The sequence below is a fragment of the Microtus pennsylvanicus genome, chromosome 5 (assembly GCF_037038515.1).
Source record: "Microtus pennsylvanicus isolate mMicPen1 chromosome 5, mMicPen1.hap1, whole genome shotgun sequence".
Lineage (NCBI taxonomy): Eukaryota > Metazoa > Chordata > Mammalia > Rodentia > Cricetidae > Microtus > Microtus pennsylvanicus.
Window position 1 is genome coordinate 128,691,264 of NC_134583.1, and position 16,265 is coordinate 128,707,528.

General features: G+C 40.5%; 1 protein-coding gene across 7 annotated transcripts in view; it reads right to left on the reverse strand.

The window, feature by feature from the left end:
- Sorcs1 (sortilin related VPS10 domain containing receptor 1) overlaps positions 1-16,265 on the reverse strand; it is a 497,667-nt gene that overhangs the window by 32,338 nt on the left and 449,064 nt on the right. For all 7 annotated transcript variants that reach the window (XM_075974357.1, XM_075974356.1, XM_075974359.1 and 4 more), the window contains exons 20-23: positions 15,851-15,984; positions 14,494-14,617; positions 8,599-8,711; positions 2,875-3,006 (exon numbers count right to left, since the gene is read on the reverse strand). In XM_075974357.1, the coding sequence (XP_075830472.1) occupies positions 2,875-3,006; positions 8,599-8,711; positions 14,494-14,617; positions 15,851-15,984 (503 nt within the window). The remainder of the gene's footprint in view (positions 1-2,874; positions 3,007-8,598; positions 8,712-14,493; positions 14,618-15,850; positions 15,985-16,265) is intronic.

The following is a 16,265-nucleotide window of genomic DNA, read 5'->3' on the forward strand; positions in this document are numbered from 1 at the left end:
GATAGTTTATTGCAAGCTTTAAGTTTTTCTTTTATGTAGCATATGCCTTTGAATCACCTCTTATTAGCCTTATATTGACTACAGTTCTCTTTTCATGACCTTCCTTGTCCATATCATATTATCTTTACAACCCAAATTCAGGACTGACAGGTAATAGCATAAGTGCACAAAATAAAGAGTTTGTGCTTGTTGACTAAATATTAAGCTTATTAAATGATACCAATAGATTAATATATTTTTATAGATGTTTTTCATTTATCTCTTCTCAAAATCTGCAATCTGTGTCTATGAGGAGTAACACAGATTAAGCAGAAAATGTATTATTTGTGTTTAGTATTTTTATACTATCCCTTTTGTTTCTCTTAAATACCTTTTAATTTTACTTTTATTTTTGATATTACAATACAATGATAATATTTCCTCTTTTTCTTTACTTCCTGTAAACTCTCATATAACTCTCTTAGTCTGTTCTGAAATTGTGGTCTCTTCTTTCATTGTCATATACTTATGTTTATGTCATATACTTATACATATATGTTCCAAAATATGATCTACTCAGTCTATATATTGTTATTTATATGTAATGTTTTCAGGTCTGAGCACTTGATTTTGGATAACCAGTTGGTGTGCTCTTCCCATAATATCATTTAAGGAGTTGAAAGACCACAAGCACGAGCTCCCCTTTCTTTCCAGCATGACATCATAGCCTCCTTAGAGCATCATGGTCTCTTCTCCTTCCAGGACTGACAGATCCACATCTCTCAACGTAGAGGACTCAGAGAGAAGCAAGGGATGAAAGGCCCAGAGGGCAGAGCTTGCTCCAGACTTGAGCAGTTGGTCTTGGGATAGCATGATGTGCTTTTCTTGATGAGGCCTCTGAGAGCGAGAGAGCCTTTTCACACTCTCTGGAGCCCCGAAAACAAGACTGGTCAAGCTCTCCCAGACAGAGGGTACTTGATTAACCTAGCAGTGGCATCCTGGTAAAGCTCTCCCAGACAGAGGGCACTTGATTAACCTAGCAGTGGCATCCTGATAAAGGGGTTAAGTGCTTCTCGCTGCTAAGAATTCGCTATTTATTTCACAAGCAAGATAGTTCAACAGCATTTCTGTTCCCTGGGGAGTGCTTTCAGAAGTGGCTCAGGGAAGAGAGCCAGGGACACTTCATTGGGGGGTTTCCCTCCCACTCTTCAGGATCCACTGGATAGGATCCACGCTCTCATTCCACAGGGCCTTCTGTACAATTTCTAAAAGGAGGGGACCAGAGCATGAAGGGTACGGCTAAGATCAGCAGCATTCCTGAGTCAGCTCTCGCAGAATGGACTCTATTTTGCTGCTTGTATCTTTTGTAACTGTCTTAGAAGTCTGCTTCTTTTATTACAATGGAAGTGTTTTAGCACCCCCAATGCTCTTTCCTCCTTCACATCCTTCTATGAAGAACCTCATCCTCTGATTTCACATTTATTAATAGTTAGGGATGGGCTACTCACACCCTCTGATCCATGTAGTAGTAGGAGTGCTGGGGACGCAGCCCCGCCGTCGCCCCTATTACTACAAATCCACAAAGGAGCAAGAACAGCAGAAATTGTAGCGGTGCTACTCTATCTAGATGACAGCAAGAGTTAAGAGGTGCCCGTCCGTTTGACCTACACTTGACCCGTGACAACATGGACTGCTGGTGGTGCTACTGGAGGGAAGACACAATCTTTAGAGCAGGATCAGCTTCAGACTCAACAGAAGCCAGGATTGCATAGCCATCCTTGCTTTCTGTGCACTGGCTCTATTCTCGCAGCAGTTTCTATGTGGTCACAAGAAAAGGAAGAGAGACGAAATACTTTGATGACACTCTGGTTTGGTTCTGAACTGTATCCCTGGATCTTTAAATTAAATGAGTCTGTAAGCTCACTCCTTCCACTTCCTCAGTTATATAAGTGACTGAGAAAAGCATCAACAGATCTTAACTAGAATGAAAAGTACAGGTTATCGGTGGGCAACCTATTTTAAGGAGTCTCAATACACAGCCTGGCCTTCCTTGTAAGGTAATTTTATCAATTCACTTTTCAATCAGGAAAATAATACTCTCCATAAATAAAGCACTAATTTCTCATGGGTTTTATTGGATACTGGATTTACTTTGATTACAGTCTGGGACAGGTTAAAATATAATCAATTTCCTTAATCAATGTTTTGACCTCTAGCTTGGTATATTGCTTTTCACTGAAATAGTTGAAGTACCTTTCTTACTATAAACCCTCATAACTGGTAATGATACTAGCTACTTTGTCATGATATAGTCTTCCATTTTCTTACTGTCCTTGTTTGATTCTCCACTTTGTGAAAGTCAATTCATTAATCATTTCACTTCCCCACTATCAACATTATTTCTTCCAAAAATGTCCTTCAGTATCCCAGTCTATTTAATAAACTGAAGAACTTAGTTTTCTTATTTCTAAATTGTTTTCTATCATAAAACAGCCATAAAGGTAATTGGTACACTTACTGAACATTTATTATATTGGCCAGGTGCTTTCTTGTATTTTTTCTTTAATCAACACAAATACCTATGGGATTGCTGTGACTTTTGCTAAATTATAAATACTAATTTATTGTCCTTAATTTCTTAATATCCATGAATATCAGCGATAAAACTACAAAACTGGCTCTATACCTGTGATCTCTTCACCAAAATGTAGACTTCCCTAAATCAGTACCAAATTCTAAGTGGCATGGCCTTCAAAGAAGTCGCCTGCTCTCAGATCTCTGATTAAATTGTCCACTGATGCTAAAGTTAAAACACAGACTCCAAGAGTCCTATGGGAGCTATTAGGGTGGGAGATGATGCAGGGAGATGTTGGAAAGGTCTTCTGGGCAACTCACCTGTTCCAGGTCCTCTGTTGACCTTTTGTTTTCTCTGTTTGCATCTTGGTAGGGCAAAACAAAGAGTTCAGCAGCGGTGGGTAAGCCAGGTAACACCGCCACCAGGATATGCTGGCTGGGAATCCCTGTGGCCTGTGGGAGAGACAGAGACTGGGTGAGTCCTATGGACAATGATGATAGAGACATGGTGATTAGACAGAAGCCATACTGGAATGTGAGGAGTGGTGACTCAGGAACAGAGACACGGGTAGTGCGGACAGTAGAGGACTGGATGGGCATCATCGGGTCATCAGTTAGGCTCAAAGCCAGAATGTTAGATTCAGGCTCTCCTCCACATTCATCACAGGGACTGTTTTATTAGTCATTTAGGCCTGTATGTATATTTCCTTAAGTAGATTTTTTTTCATTTTTTTATTGATTTTATTGAGCTATACATTTTTCTCTACTCCCTTCCCTGCCTTTCCTCTCTCCTTCAACCCTCTCCCAAGGTCCCCATGCTCCTAATTTCCTCAGGAGATCTTGTCATTTTCTACTTCCCATGTAGATTAGATCCATGTATGTGTCTCTTTTAGGGTCCTCATTGTTGTCTAGGTTCTCTGTGTTTGTGGGTTTTAGGCTGGCTTTCTCTATTTATGTTTAAAAACCACTTATGAGTGAGTACATATAATAATTATCTTTCTGGGTCTGGGTTACCTTACTCAATATGATGCTTTCTAGATCCATTCATTTGCCTGCAAATTTCAAGATGCCATTATTTTTCTCTGCTGTGTAGTACTCCATTGTTTAAATGTATTACATTTTTCTTATCCATTCTTATGTTGAAGGGCATTTAGGTTGTTTCCTGGTTCTGGCTATGACAAAAAAAGCTGCTATGAATATAGTTGAGCTCACGTCGTTGTGGTATGATTGAGCATCCTTTGGGTATATACCCAAAAGTGGTATTGCTGGGTCTTGAGGAACATTGCTTCCTAATTTTCTGAGAAATCGCCATATCGATATCCAAATGGCTGTACCAGCTTGCACTCCCATCAGCAATGCAGGAGTGTTCCCTCTTGGAGTAACTCTAACCAAACAAGTGGAAGACTTGTATGACAAGAACTTTAAATCTTTTAATCTTTCTTTAAGAAAGAAATTAAAGAACACACCAGAGAGTGGAAAGATCTCCCATGCTCTTGAGTAGGTATAATTAACATAGTAAAAATGGCAATCTTACCAAAAGCAATCTACAGATTCAATGCAATGCCCATCAAAATTCTTAACAGACCTCTAAAGAATGGTACTCAACTTCATATGGAAAAGCAAAAAAACAGGATAGTCAATTTTATTGTACAACAATCCTGTACAATAAAAGAACTTCTGGAGGCATCATAATCCCTGACTTCAAACTCTACTACAGAGCTACAGTACTGAAAACAACCTGGTGTTTGCATAAAAACAGACATGAGGACCAATGGAACCAAATCAAAGACCTAAATATTAATCTACACATGTATGAACACCTGATTTTTGACAAAGAAGGAAAAAATATCAAATGGAAAAAAGAAATCATATTTAACAAATGGTGCTAGCATAACAAGTAATGCTGACTTGCTAACCTACGAATCTCAGTACATGAAGCACTTCTGCTGGAATTCAAATTCTTAAAGGGGATGAAATTGATGAACATATATTACATACCTATATGAAATAAAATGTCCCATTATATATAATTAATACATACTCATAGAATTTAAAATAAAGATAAAAAGTTCAAGTAGCATTGAGAAGCTTATTTATTGTTTAATTATTTGTCATACTGATAGCCTAGGGTTCACTCTGAGCCCATTCCCAAGATGGCTCTAGAATTAACTTTTCACCTTGTGGCCACTCAAAAAACTGTTTATTTCACTAAGATTTTAATAGTCATATTAAAAGTAATTTCTTATTATCACTCCCATGTCTTCCTTTTGCATTTCTTTGACCCAAAGTAGGCTTTTGTCCAGTTATGTTAGTTTGGGACCATCACCCTTTCTCCTCCGAGATATACCCTCCTCTTTTTCTCCTGCTACATGTGAGAATTTTACTTGTTGCCCTCTGCACGAATGATCCTTTCATTCCTGCATGTGGGTATCCATCTACTGTTGATATCTCAAGTCGTCTGTTCAGGTCACCACCCTAGAGTTTGGCAATGGTATCCTCACTTCAAAGAGGCAGGTTACTCTGTTCTCATTTACCCCTACTATAGCCCAACTCCAGCCATGTTCTCCTGTCTAACGTGCTTGCAATCCGTCCCATTGCTACTAAATCAAGTGCTCAAGGAGGTGTATAGAGTGCTTCTACTCTCCCTTTGCAAATCGATTACCCAGAGCTCACATGGGCTTTTCTTGCTCCAGCCAAATGCAATTCTGAACAATTTCTCCTTGTTTAGCATTTCCTGTAGGTATATTTGTGCACGCCAACAATGCTTCTTAGAATGTCTTATGTATTTTGCTGGGATGTTTCTACATATTTCCTATAAGCCATCAGAAGGGCTATGCATTTTAGTACACTTTTTCATGATTTCCAACTGTAGTGTTATTTCTTAACTGTTGTTTTTTTCCAAAAAACAGTAAATCCAAGACATTAGTACATTTTGATCTGCCTAGAAGTTGTGCTTATGCTGAGAAACTTAGCAAGGTTATATGCAGCTCCTCATCATAAGGCCTTGAAGCACGAGTATGCCCTACTATTCATTGTGTGTGTGTGTGTGTGTGTGTGTGTGTGTGTGTGTGTGTGTGTGTGTGTGTGTGTGTGTGAAGATATACTACAGGTTGGGGTCCTCTGGAAGCTGACTCAATGGCTCTAGCATGCTGAAGAAATCCTCTCTTTATTTCCTATGAGAATGGAGACAATGGAGCAGGAGTGGGCAGCAAGAGCTGGGCTGTCATGAAGACCCAATGGGAGTCTCAAGAGGTCCCAGAAGCAGACAGACTTCAGAGCTGTCTTAAAATGAGTGATAAATTACTCTATAGACTCATATTTACTTGACATGATCTACTCTAAGGAGTATTAGAATAAGGCAGCCCTTAGTACCACCCTAGCTAATACAAGTCTCTCCCTGAATAGGAATCTAGGTATCTGGGACCCAGGGCAGACAGAAACTGCAGCAATGTCAAGAAGTGGCTCAAAGTCACCTGGAAAGGATTTGGTAACACTGTGAGCTTTGATCTAACTGTGAGGTATATAAATATAACCTATCGCCTGTGATTCCTTTATCCTGATGCCACAATATAACTCTGGTTAGAGCTGACACCACACTGTTATATAGGCCTACAAAGTTTGAAACTCTGAGAATAAGTTCAAAGCATCTTCATTATATGCAAAAAAAGAAAAGAACTACTGATAGAAATTCATTTAAAGATACCATTATGCTATGTCCATATCAAAAGCCAATTTGGTGAAGAAACAATAACCACTTTTATATGGAGCTTTGTCACAAAGCAACAGGATAAACTGTAAACAAGATAACTCAAGCTGTCCTTCTTGTTGGAGGAGCACAATTAATGAGGTCCCTTAGGACTTAATGAAGTAGCCAAGTGTAATTACTGATCTCAAGGATGAGGGAAATAACTGGGACAAGAGAATGGATCAGTGGCCTCTTGGGGAAACTGAACAGCATTAATTATCCCTTATCTTTAGATCAATACCACCCTGTCCTGAGGGATGTTGATCCAACACAGTTGTTCTACATCCAGTTGGCTACTACATGCAGCAGACTGGAAATATTAATGAGCAGTGTTTCTAGACCACTGGGAAGCTGGCTGCAAGGTAGACGTTCCATTTCTGATCCCTAGAAAATGGGTATGAACAGAAATCAGCTGAGCTAATGCGTTGTTGATGAACTACCGGGGGTGATCTCAGTTTCCAGGGAACCAACGTGCTTAGAAGATCAGAGACGTTAGAATCTGGGAAAGAGTTCATTGAAAGGGATAACTTATCTTGCTTGGATAGCAGAAGAAAGAAATCAGTTGTGATACTGGTGACAGGCAACTCCAAGGACAGTAATCCTAATTTCTGTTGGGCCAGTGGTCTACCACTGAGCAATGCAAACAGAGGTGAGATGACAGTTACTTAGAGGTAACACAGTTTCCCTTTCTCCACCCAAATATTCCCTTTATTCTGTTTCCTATTGTAAAAAGACTAGAGTACATTAACACTGCATAGACTTCAGGATCTACCTCTGAAAGTCTGGCTTCAATCACTGACTTTTAAATACATGGCCTTTGCCTCCTTGATGAAGTTCTTTACCCAAAGTAGAAATGAGCAAAAAATAAATATCAGCTTAATTTTGCTACTAAATATAGCTAAATAATATGAAACATCAAGAAAACCGAAGTATTTTTAGTGTTAAATATTTCTAAGTAAAGGCACAGGTAAGAAGGTAAATCCTAACAGGCAGCATATGTGATTGCCTTCCTAATCAGAGGTTATCTCAGTGTCTTTACTGCATCTTTCTTTTCCATCAAGCTCCAGCAAGGATTGGGAGCAGAAAAGTGTTGGGACTAATGAGTCCTAGAACCTTCTAATTAAAGTTACTAGAAGCTGTGCCTAGCATAGAGGATCAGAGGATGGGATGTTTCCCTGTTGTCCATTGACTGCAGTGCATTTAAGACTACAGGGTGCTAATAAAGAGGGGCTTGGGTATCAGTGTTAAAAGGTCTGCGTGTTGGTCTGTCTCTGCGTGTGTGTTCTCAACCTCCAGCCCCTTACCCGAAGCTTGCCAACTGGAGTCTAGTGCATAGAGCACAGAGCAGGGGCCACGGTGCGTGGCAGAAAAGTACTGGCTTTTGGGGACCTTAGTCTATTTGGATGCACAGCTTCCTAGGCCTGGATGTAGGGGGGGAGGGCCTTGGACTTCTCACAAGGCAGGGCTCCCTGCCCTCTCTTAAGGAGGCAGGGGGAGGAAGGAGGGGGAGTGGGGGAGCGAGAGGGGAATGGCAGGAGGGGAGGAAGTGTAAATTTTTTAATAGAAAAATAAAAATAAAAAAAAATGATCTATTGGTATTTCCTATTGTGCTAAGAGCACAAGATGGTGTATCTTGATTGTCAATTTAACTACATCTGCAATTAACTAAAACCCAGGCATCTGGGTGTTGCTTTGATCTGCTGCTTTGTCCCACTGAACTTCACTTTGGGCGTTTGCGTGAGTAGGCATGGGGTCAATGGCACAGACTCAGTGGCCAGGCAGGATGCAGCAAGCTCGGTTTATTTTAGCCTTAAACTCCCTCCACCCGTTCTAGGGGAGGAGAAGCAGCAGCGCTAGCATCATGGTCTCTCATGGCGGCCATTGTGTGGTGACAGATAAGGATCTGGAACTTGGGTTTCTTTTATTAATTATACTCACTCTTGAAGACACTTAGACAGTATTCTCCTTGGTTATGCGCAGCCATTGAGTTTTCATTTACCAATGAAAAACTTACCCAAGCCTGAACTCAGCTGCATGCATAACTGTCACAGACATTCATGTTCTTCTTGAAGAAGTAGCTTCATAGGGGCAAAGGCCATATGTTTCTGAGGGCTGCACTGACCCAATAATAAAGACAGGCATGCATATGTGGATCACAAATATTAAGATACCAAACTGACATCTCCTCTGGGCTCCAGCTCTGTCTTCTCCATCCTTTGCAAAGGTTCCATTCTCCATGAAGCCATTCGAGGATAGAGAATGACTGTGTTTGACGGAGAGAAGGGAATACTCATACTCACTTCCACCAGAGACTTTTTGATGACTCGGCTGATGTCCCTCCTCCACTCGGGGATGTCAGGGTTGTAGTCATCCAAATTTGGAGAAAAGGCCAAGCGAAGAGACCGGAATTCCTCTGTGGATATAACAGTAAGTCCATTACTACAAGTTAAATAGCTCCACAAAGCAGCCAAAACATTGTGTTTCCTACAAAGTCTTAAACAGTCACCATATTTACCCTTCTAGAAGGTAAAGTCACTATCCTCTTTCTGTTATCTCTCTAACTGTAACTTTGCTAAACTGAAGCCATAGACTCTGGCCCATACCTAGCTCAGTAGCCTTTGCCCATGATCCCCAGCTCTAGGCTTTGATATTCTGGACATTAAATGAGCCAAGGTTCCTGGATACATGGCAATGTCATGATGCCAGAACATATTCATACCCTGTTCCTCTAATAGGAATGCCATTTATTCCAGTTCTTACCTACAAAAATATAGAAAGCTTTTCTTAACAGACCATTCATCTTCACCATTGATGCTTTAATTTCATTTTTTAAATGATACTACTATATTGAGTATATGCTTCTATCATTTTATGAGGGTATAATAATTAAGGTATTAATACTTAAATTTATTTAAATACTTATTCTATTTTTAGGAGAGGGGTTGCTCATAAGTTTTATAGAATAGCATTTCATGCCATTCCTAACATCAGGGATATTTTTATTTTCATTCCTCTGTAGACCCTGAGTTAGTCTTGATCCTCCAGGAAGTGGGATGGTGATTCAGCTGACAATGATATTTCTAGAGGGATTTTTTTGGAGGAAACTGAAGGGGCTCCTAGGAGGAATGGAGAATATTTAGACAAAGGAATGCAGGACAAGAGTCAGCTGGGAGAGGAAGCCCTGTGTTCCAAGAAAGGGTCAACTTTAGCACTCTGTGACACTGTCATTAGCTGGCATCTGCCCCAAGAAAGTGACGCTAAGGCCTCAGGCTGGTGTGAGCTTCAGAACACAGAGTCAGGGTATGTTTTTATGCCTTCAACACCCTACCTCAGTGTTGGGCACACAGAACATGCAGAACACAGTACTGTCTCCCTGCATCTGCTAGTTGCTCCACACTACACTTAGGATAAATGCACTTTCTTATCATAGTCTTTAATCCCACTACACATAGTGTATCCTACCTCTGCTACCTTGTGTCCTGCAGGGCTTCCCTGCCTGTGCATCTTGTACTGCTGGGCTGTGTCCCATGGCTTCTGCATCATGCCATCCACTTGCCACAGCAGATGCTTCAACTTGCCACACATACCAGCATGCCTGACTTCCCCTCAACCTCTCATTAGAGAGGCTTTCTCACCACCAAACAGAGAACATCCTCCTCTGCACTAATGGACTCCATCATTTGATAGTTCTTGCCTTCTTTATATTCAATGGTATTGTGTGTGTATTTGGTGTGTGTGTGGTCAATGGGGACAGAGATTTTGTGCTTTTGACCTTGGGACTAGCAAGTGTAGGCTTTTAAAGATCACGCATGGACCGTGTAATTTGTGGATGTTTATTCAATGTGTAAATGATTCCATTTCCGTCCGGGTTTTGTTATTATTCATTTACTTATTTGACAATCAGTTCTTGTTTCAAGCATGTCTTTGTGCTTCGGTGGGGGCTAAGGGACTTCAGTGATGCCAATTATACATCTAGGAAGCATAAAAGCCCACTTGTGCATTCCCTAACAAAGCTAACGAGCTATCAGACAAACGCTTTGAAAACTCTTACATAAGAAAATGTGTATTTATGAGAGTGGCTTTGTTCCAAAGATACGGTTTTCAAAGTTTGACTATTTGTGAGTCACCGACCACCCGTGTGAACATCCCTGTTTCATTTCTGGTGGAGAATAATTACAAGAATATAAATGTGCAGTGTGATAAATGGCAGCATTAGAGAGTCGCCCACTGAGTTCTAACTTTACTCCGACGGCAGAGGTTGATGTCATTCTCACTTTCTCCTTGCCTCTCATCACAGGGCAGTGACTTCATCTATCTATAAAGAAAGCTGTCTAGCCTAGTGGAAGGATGCAAATGGTGCAGCCTCCTCATTATCACTTAATGCAGGAACTAGCATGAGGTGAAGATAGAATGGCTTAGAAATGTGCTTCCTAAGAATTCAAATACATGAAGAAGGACTGGAAAAAATAAAATGCCAATTAAGTGGCATTATTTGAAGCTGTTAAAGTAGATCAATTCAATACATTTGCCATCTGTAAAGTCAAACCTGTGCCCAAGAATGTTTGGGGGAGAAAGAACACAAGTTAGAGGACCTTCCTTTCAGTTTGGTGGCCTTGGGCAGACCAGTCTTCCCCAGTCATGTCTCAATAGCTTGCCTCCTACCATTAATCACAATGATCCTTACTTTCCCTCTATTTTGCTAAGCTCTATGCAGATATCTCTGGGTGCCCCTGCTGGCCTCTCTTAGGGGATTCAATCTAGAAAACTTGCAGCTGTCGATTGTATTTCTGTCCATTTACAAGCTAAATCCTGACTAATTTAGAGCATATTTCCCTAGGACCATGGGGGAGATATTTCTTTGAAATATAGTCATAACCAAAAAGGCAGAGCTGTCCTCTTCCCACCTTTGTAGGAAGGTAGAGACTAAATTCCCTAAGTGACAGTAGTTGCTTCAGATGGTTTAATCACACTAATGACCCCATATACTTCCTGAGGCTCTCCAATACACTTCTGCCAGCTAACCTCGGGATTAAAAAAACAAACAAAACAAAACACTATTCCTTGTTTTTAGTTAAGTACAAGGCTTCCTGTCTAACTCTGGTCAGTATAATGTTTATTTAAGAAGTCACAACGCATTAAAAGTTTCAAATTACTGGGCATATGCTATTGTTCAGTGAGATAACACTTGCACACAAGTATACCACTAAGGTTCAGTACTAGTACTTCCCTAACAAACTCACAAACAAATAAATTTTAAAAAAGCATTTCAAACCATGTGTATGACTCATTGTATAACTTGTCTGATGGAAAACGAATGGAGGATAGTTAGAGCATGCCATCTGTTCTATTAATACTTTTAATGAAGAGATAGATGATTCCCCCACTGAATGTAGATATGTAGATAGATAATAGATAGATAGATAGATAGATAGATAGATAGATAGATAGATAGATAGATAGATAGATAGATGAGTGGGTGGGTAGATGGATAGAATTATGGATGGATGGATGGATGGATGGATGGATGGATGGATGGATGGATCATTGCCACTGTATGTAGATAGATGATAGGCAGATGGATAGATAGATAGATAGATGATAGATAGATAGATACATAGATAGATAGTTGTATAGATAGATACATAGATAGATAGATAGATAGATAGATAGATAGATAGATAGATAGATGCATAGATAGATGATCTCCTACTTCTACTTTTAGAAGATGACTTTACAGAGACTGAGCATAAGGGCCAAAGCAAAGCAAGGGAAAACTTATGTGTAACTGACCCTTCTAGACACAGGATTCTTATGCTGTGTTTGTTCATTACACTTATGCCATGTTTTCTCATTTGTAAAGCGGGGATAATTATAGAATTTTCCTCTCAAGTCTGTTCACAGGATTTAATAAGGCAGTTCATATATCTCAAGTGCTAGGGACAGATGCTGGTGATTAGAACAGGCTTCATCAGTGTTAGCCTGTGTCACTGACACCGTTGCTATTAATGGAACTGTCACAAAGTGGCAGAATGACTTTAAACCAGCAATTTTGCATGTCTGCCCACAATTCCCCAGCAGTAAATGATGGTTGGATAAGAACAATTCAGAGACCTTCTAGATTTAAGAATCTCTCGGAGATTCTAATAAGGAGGTCATGTACACACCTGACAGGAAGGACAACTTGTGACATCCAAGAGGGAGAGGGATCCATCTAAGGAGGTGAAGAGCACCCATGGAAAGGATATGAGTCACATATTTAGAGTCTTGTCGTTTTAACGTGAATATCCTGCACATGGTCATGTTTAAATACTTGGTCCTCAACTGGTAGCACTGTTCATACAGGTTACAAAACCTTTAGAACAGTGATTCTCAACCTTCCTAATGCTGCAACCCTTTAATGGAGTTCTTCATGTTGTGGTGACCCCAATCCTAAAATTATTTTTGTTACTACTTCGTAACTGTATTTTACTACTATTATGAATCATAATATGAATATCTGTGTCTTCCAGTGGTCTTAGGTGATTCGATACAACCCACTGTTTTAGGAGGTGAAACATCACTGGAGGGAATATGCCACTGTCTGTGGGTTTTGAGGATTTTATAGTCTGACCTTATGTCTGGTGCTTTCTGCTCTGCTTCCTGAATACGGATGTGATCTTATCAGGCAGCTTTCCCACCTGCTGCTATGGCTTACCTGGCACTATGGGCTCTATCCCTCTGGAAAGGTGAAACAGGATATTTTCAGGGTATTTTGAGACAGAAATAGAAAAGAAAAAAATAATACAGAGGGCAATTTCAGACCATGGGCCCAGTGCTGGGGGTGAAGCCTAATTCCAACCATTACCAGTGGGGGATACTTACAAACAGTACAGTTACTTCCCTTACACTAGGGTTTCTGGAATGATTCAATTCATCCCCAGAACATAGAAAGGAGACAGGTATGGAAATTGAATCAACAGCTCACCCCACTATGCATGCTGACATGATAGCCCTCTGGTTGGGAAATATCTATCTTTATTTCCTTTCGCTGTCTAAGCTGATCAGATCTCTTCAAGGGGAGGGAGAGGCAAAAGCGTGAGCTCTCACGCTGAGCCATCTCTTTCTAGAACAATATCCTTAGGCCTTTTCATCTTCAGACATGTTCAAAGTTGCTTACAAATTACTCTCTGGTTTTGAAGGTCAAGTTAGCACACCAAGGAATTGAAAGAAAAAGCTATATTCCCCAAAGAACAATCTAGACCTACATTACATTATTGGAAGCAATTGATTCTGGAACTGGGTTAAATCGATATTTGAGAAAAAATGTCTCACTTCTCTCTCCCATATTTCCTTGCTCCCTCCCACCTTCAAATTCTTTCTCCTTAGCCAGCAAACATATTCTGTATCTAGTTTTAAAACCTTGTTTTCTTTAAATTTTAATTTCCCATGATACATATGTACTACTTTCATATTAATAAACATTTACGTCTTTACTGTCTGCTGGTAACACTGAGTTCATATCCAACTAATTAGCATTTTATATAGAAAAAATATTACCAAGTGGGATCAATCTGTAAAAACTGTTTTAATCTCTCATTTTGAAGTAATAATCCTACCTTTTCATTTCAGTAAATTTCATCTCATCTAATACTTGGAATATATTAGTTTCCCCAGATAATCACAAAATTGTACTGCATGGCTACTATTCCAACTGACATGCAATTCTTGGCTGGCCTCTGATGACTGTAACATTTCTATTGCTTTTAGTCTAGTAGAGGGTTTGCTGTTGACGATGGTGTCATTAAGATTTTCTTGTTGTTGTTTCAAGTACAGATTTGTGAAAGAATTTTAAAAATTTTGAATAATGGAAAGGTCTTCTTCAAATGGAATTGGAAAGCAAAATTTCTCTGAATTAGCCATTTCCTAATAAGTAATTTTAACTACCCAAATATCAGATAAAATTGTAATGAGTTAGCCATACTCATGATTAGGTACCAGTCTATCCCACCCACAATGATGGAGCTAAGATTCTCCCTGTATGCACCAGAAACTTCCAGCATACGATGACCACGGCTCAGCTAGTGAATGGCATTCTCTACAAACATCCTAGCTCTTTCTCAAGCGCTGCCATCTCTAGTCCAGGGGCGTCTTTAGCATCATGAACCAATCACATCTGAGGATGTGGGCAAAGGTGCATCAGCAACACGGGCACTCACCGTAGACTGCGATGGTCTTCGTGTCTTGCAGGATGGCATTCCCAGCTGAAACCTGCACTGTGATGGTATTCATTCCTTCAGAAGTAAACTTGAACGATATGCTTCCCTCCAAGGTTATTAAGGGCTAAGACACACAAGGGCATAGAGAGAAGGGAAAGTCACAATCGTGGTTGAAACAGCCTCTGTCTCTAGGTGTCCCCGCATTTCCCATGTGCTGGGACTAGAGACAGGCTCATCCTGGGCATCCACTCTATTAACTGTCTGTTCTTCCCCGTCAGCTGAAGTCCATGAGATGGCTGGTGCAGGAGTAGCCATAAGTGATGCTGTGTCTTTCCTAAAAATTAACACCTGCCTCCTGAGTATCATTCTGAGTAAGGACTTGGGAAATCAATATGTCTGATAGGCCTTGGGTATTGACAGGATACACGTCTCTGCTTACTTCTCCTACCCAGTAGAACTTTTAATCAAATGAATCATTTGGATAAGTGAAAACTAGAAGCCTCAAATGTATCAACAAATAGTGAGAATTTCTAAGCTTTCTGGTATTCATCTGCAGGGTAAACCATTTCTAGAGCATTATATTGGAATTCAGCAGCCCCAGCCTCAGAAGTGAACTCTAGATAGGGAGGAGTGGCCTGTGTGATGTCACTGTGTAACACCAGTTTCCTGGAAGTTGCCGCTCTGAAAGCAAGCACTAACTGGATAATGGTTTAAGGACTCTAAAGAAAAAAAAAAATGAGTTGAAAGAGTCATGCTATAACACAATCAGAGAATCATATCCTAAAAGAAATAAAATAATCTACTGACATCTCTTGACTGTTTCCTCACAAATACTTCTTTTCTGTCTTTCTTGATTAGTTTTAAAATCAAGATTCACAATATTTCATAGGGAAAGCATCCTGTCTTGTTGAAAAATTGGCTTTAGAAGGTGGGGGAAAGAAACAGAAGAACTTTGTTTTGTTCTCTTTCTTTTTTTTCTAGTGATAATTTTCAGATAAACAGCAACCCCATCCTGACATCAAGGATGGAAGGTTTGGTTGGTGAGGTCTGGCTGCAGACTTTCTGGTAGGATGTTTGAGGAACAAGTCTATGGTCTCAGCTGAGGGATGTAGCAGGGATGGTTCACCTAGAGGACACAAGTGAAAAGCAAAGGAGAGATGTAGGGGGGAGCTGGATAAGTCAGACAGAGGTGGGGGAAAGGGAGGAACCTGGTGAGGATTTGAACACAGGTGGCCTGTGGTCATGGAAGCTCAGGCTACCCTCAGACTCAAAGCCACAAGCCAGCTCATCCTGTTGGGCTCCCAGCAAGCATAAGTTGCGCTTCTATCACTGGGGACACCCAGGAAGGCCAGCTCACCTCTGTGTTGTTTCCGTACCACCACACGTACGTGAGAGTGCCCACTTGGCTGGGCCAGAGCACTGCAGTGGCATTGACCTCTTTGTTCTTTGTTGTGACGAAAGGGAGCGACAGGTGCACATGCTCCAGGGGACCTGAGGCACAGAGGAAGAAAGAGGGACATAGAGAGGGAAGAGCTGCTTCAGCTCCACCTTCTCTGCTCAGAGAGGATACACATTCAGCCTGGAAACCCCAAACATTGCAGCCACGTTTTCCAAGGGAAATATTTTGCTGCTTTCCCTACTCAGAGATAAATCCATGTTATGAACAACCACATACGACAACTCAATTTACTGATTCATCTTCTGGGTCTGAGTTATGTAAGTGGAAAAGGCAAAAATTAAGTAAGTCACGAAGTCTAAACATCAACAGCTAA